The sequence below is a fragment of the Monopterus albus genome, unplaced genomic scaffold (assembly GCF_001952655.1).
Source record: "Monopterus albus unplaced genomic scaffold, M_albus_1.0 scaffold75.1, whole genome shotgun sequence".
NCBI lineage: Eukaryota > Metazoa > Chordata > Actinopteri > Synbranchiformes > Synbranchidae > Monopterus > Monopterus albus.
Window position 1 is genome coordinate 291,485 of NW_018127955.1, and position 3,314 is coordinate 294,798.

The 3,314-nt window shown below is 41.3% G+C and overlaps 1 protein-coding gene across 1 annotated transcript in view; it reads right to left on the reverse strand.

The window, feature by feature from the left end:
• Positions 1 to 2,927, reverse strand: part of LOC109963451 (fibroblast growth factor 10-like) — a 19,697-nt gene extending 16,770 nt beyond the window's left edge. The window contains exon 1 of the mRNA XM_020605985.1: positions 2,852 to 2,927. Within this exon, the coding sequence (XP_020461641.1) occupies positions 2,852 to 2,927 (76 nt within the window). The remainder of the gene's footprint in view (positions 1 to 2,851) is intronic.
• Between the last annotated feature and the right edge of the window lie 387 nt (positions 2,928 to 3,314).

Below are 3,314 nucleotides of genomic sequence, written 5' to 3' on the forward strand. Positions count from 1 at the left end.
GCCGTCAACATCCATAACTCAGATCACCTCACGATGGGAACAACTGGGGGCTTCCCTCAGCGACCCCTCGCCTCCCAAGACGCCCCTCTTTGCTCACACACAGGCACTCAAAATCCCTTTTTTAAAATTTGACTTATACTTTCACGTCCAAAGACACACACAGTGAAAGTATCACTTCATTCATATTTGCTACCACAATCTGCTCCACACACGTCCCAAACCATTTATCTTCTCCAGTCGAGGAGAGTGTATAACAGCCGGGGGGAGGAGGTCTGGATAAAAGATTTCAAAAGTGTTGAGTACAAAATGAATAAATAAAAACAGGAAGTCAAGAAAGGATTAATGCTCTCATAAAATGTCCAGAGAAATCCACTCGAGGCAGTCCACACACACACACACACACACACACACACACACACACACTCAGAAAGTCAGAATCCAGACTTTCTTCTCTTCTTTTTTCTTTGCTTCTCTTGTTTTGTCTGACGTGGTTTGAAGTTACTTGAGTGTGTAACTGATCCCGGGAGCTCTCATCTTTCTGCCTCTCTTGTTGGTGTCTGTCAGTGAGCTGAGCTCCCTGTCTCTCCTCTGTCCTTGCCTCTCGAGGTCTGAGCACTGGAGCAGTGTGTTGCCTCTCTTCTTTCCTCCTGTGTGGCTCTCTCTCCTTTGGCCCCCTCCCTCTTTTCTTTGCCTCTCCCTCTCTCCTGTCTATCAGCGGTGCTCTCTCTGGTTATCTGGCGCTTGTCTGAGGTGACTGAATCTTGTCTTTCCTTTCACCTTATTTATCTGCTGCAGTTCCCCAGATGTCATCTCTTAGTGTAATTGGGTGTCCGTGAAAGCCACTTGGCTTTGAAGAGTTGTGTGCATTTGTGTGTGTGTGTGTGTCTGCACATGTGTGTGGGGGGATCTGTCCCACCCCATTTTCTCTTCACCTCCCTCTCCCCTGTTTCATTCTGTCTCCTCCCCTTCCCAGGCCAAACCCAACAAGTTGAGCAGAGCAGGTCCAAATGAAGGAAAGAAAGTCTTTCCTTCATATATACCTCCTTTTGCAGAGTTTGATCCAATGTTCTGATATTGGATTCTTGTGATCAGTGCTGGGTATCATTTGAAATGTTTCAATGCTAGTACTGATAAGATATCAGAGTTTCAGTGTCTTTACTGAGTACAAAAAAGCTGAAGTTCTGATGTTAAATGTTCCCTAAGGGTTGGAGGGTTACACAAGAACGGTGCCTAAATGCGGTAGTCTGAAATTGGCAAAATTACATCTAAGTCGGGAACTATGTGAAGAGCAGAATAAGTTAAAATTATCAATGACACCTTTTGGATAGTGTGCAGTTTTTGATACTCTGGCTCTACAAACAGGTGCATGTCATAACTTCAAATAAATTTTCAGTCATTTTTAATTGTTACCGAACTAAATGACATCAAGAGAGAAAAGATGAAGCATAGCATTAGTTCAGGTTATGCATTGAAGTCATGCTTGTGTTAGCTGATTAGAATCGTCTGCTTCACTCACGCTCTACATTCACAGCTGTGTGGCTGCCAGCTCACTAGTAATGCCCGGTCATATTCATGCAGGCGTACAGCATGACTGTTACCACCTCCGCCATCCCAGCCTCTTATGTCTGTAGGGTTTTTGTGCAGTTCCTTTAGCTAAAGTTGTTGTGTGTGTGTGTGTGTGTGTGTGTGTGTTAAGGAGGATTCAGTGTGTCAGCTGAATCCTCAGTGCTATTCTGTTTCTTTGAAAGGCTTTTCTGCCAAATGGTCAACTTAGTGGTGTCTTTGACTGAACAGTTGCATAATGACATTCCTGGCAACTGTCCTTCCTCCATCATACATGATTGCCTGACAGCTGACAAGAGTGCACAGAGCAGTTTTGAGCTTCTCCCTCAGCTGTTTTGCCAGATATGATCCATTATTATCATTTTATAACCTTGAAGCTTAATCTTCAGATAAACATTCGTCTGTTTGATTGAAAGAGGTTGTACATTACAGTATTTACAGTATTCAGCAGCGATTTGCCGTTTAATAATCTGGGTCTACTGTCTAGTTTCAGTATTGTTTAATTTCCCTTTCTCATGCTCAGACAGCAGCCATATTTCTACCACTGCCCACTCTCTCCACCTCTCCTCCCCTGTCCTCCATCATTATGAACTACTGACTCCTGTCCGAGGTATGCAGCAGGCACACTTGATAGGGTTCTACTGTGTTTCTATAGTAGTTCCTTGGTGGAAATCCATAATAAAGTAGTATCTCTGGAAGTTCAAACAATGCCTTTTGTAGCTGCAGCATCAGCACAGAAATTGCCATGCAAAAAGGGATGGTAGGAGGTAAAAATATTGTGTTGTGTTTTTTCTCAGGTCTGAATTTCTTTAGGACTTAAAAATGGGTCTGCAAGCAATGATTATTTTCATTATAAGTTTCCTAAGATGTAATTAAATATTGAAAACTGTAATTCATTTCTTGAAGCTGTAGATGATGTCTTCTAATTGCTGGTTTTATCTGACTGATCAATATTCAGTTTACATTATGCTTGGAAAACCATTAGTCATTTATCAAAATAGCTGCTGATTGGTTACATTTTATACACGGTGTGTTTATGTACCAAAGGACCATTTACATGACAAAATTCAGCACCATGGACAGCAATGTTCAATTTGTTTCAAGATGACGTGTCATTGTAAATCCTCGCCTGACACGTCATAAATGTCTGAGTCTCTTACCAAGCAGGTTGATATTTTATGCAGTGAGTGTGGTGTGATAAAAATCTCTGAGGCAGACCTGTAAAAGTACACATACAGACACACGATCCCATCTGAAGAAGAGTTCAGCAAAGTGTTGATACACTGACATGTGAAGGCATGCAGGAAGACAAACCCGAGCAGCGTGGTCTTCAAGTATGATGTCGAGTTCTCATTCATTTCCATGCTAATTTGTGCCAGATGATGTAACTCTTTTGCCATACGTTGAGAATCCTTCCTTTATTTAGTGCAAGTCTTTTAGAGCTGAAATGTTGATCAACACAAATTTTCAGCAAATTTGGACTAATAGAACTTTTTTTTATGGTTAAAATACCGTGCACTGCAGTGATTTAACTTTTCAGTTGTGAGACTTAGCTTTTATATGCCACTAAACTGAGTATCTTTAGGTTTTGGTGGATTAAAACAAGCAATATGGTAGATAGGTAGGACTTTATTGATCCCACAAAGGGGAAATTTCTGTGTTCCAGCAACAATAGAGAACAGCAACAAAACAACATAAGAATAAACACCACACACATATCTTGAGAAACAGATTCCAAAGTAAGTATTTCA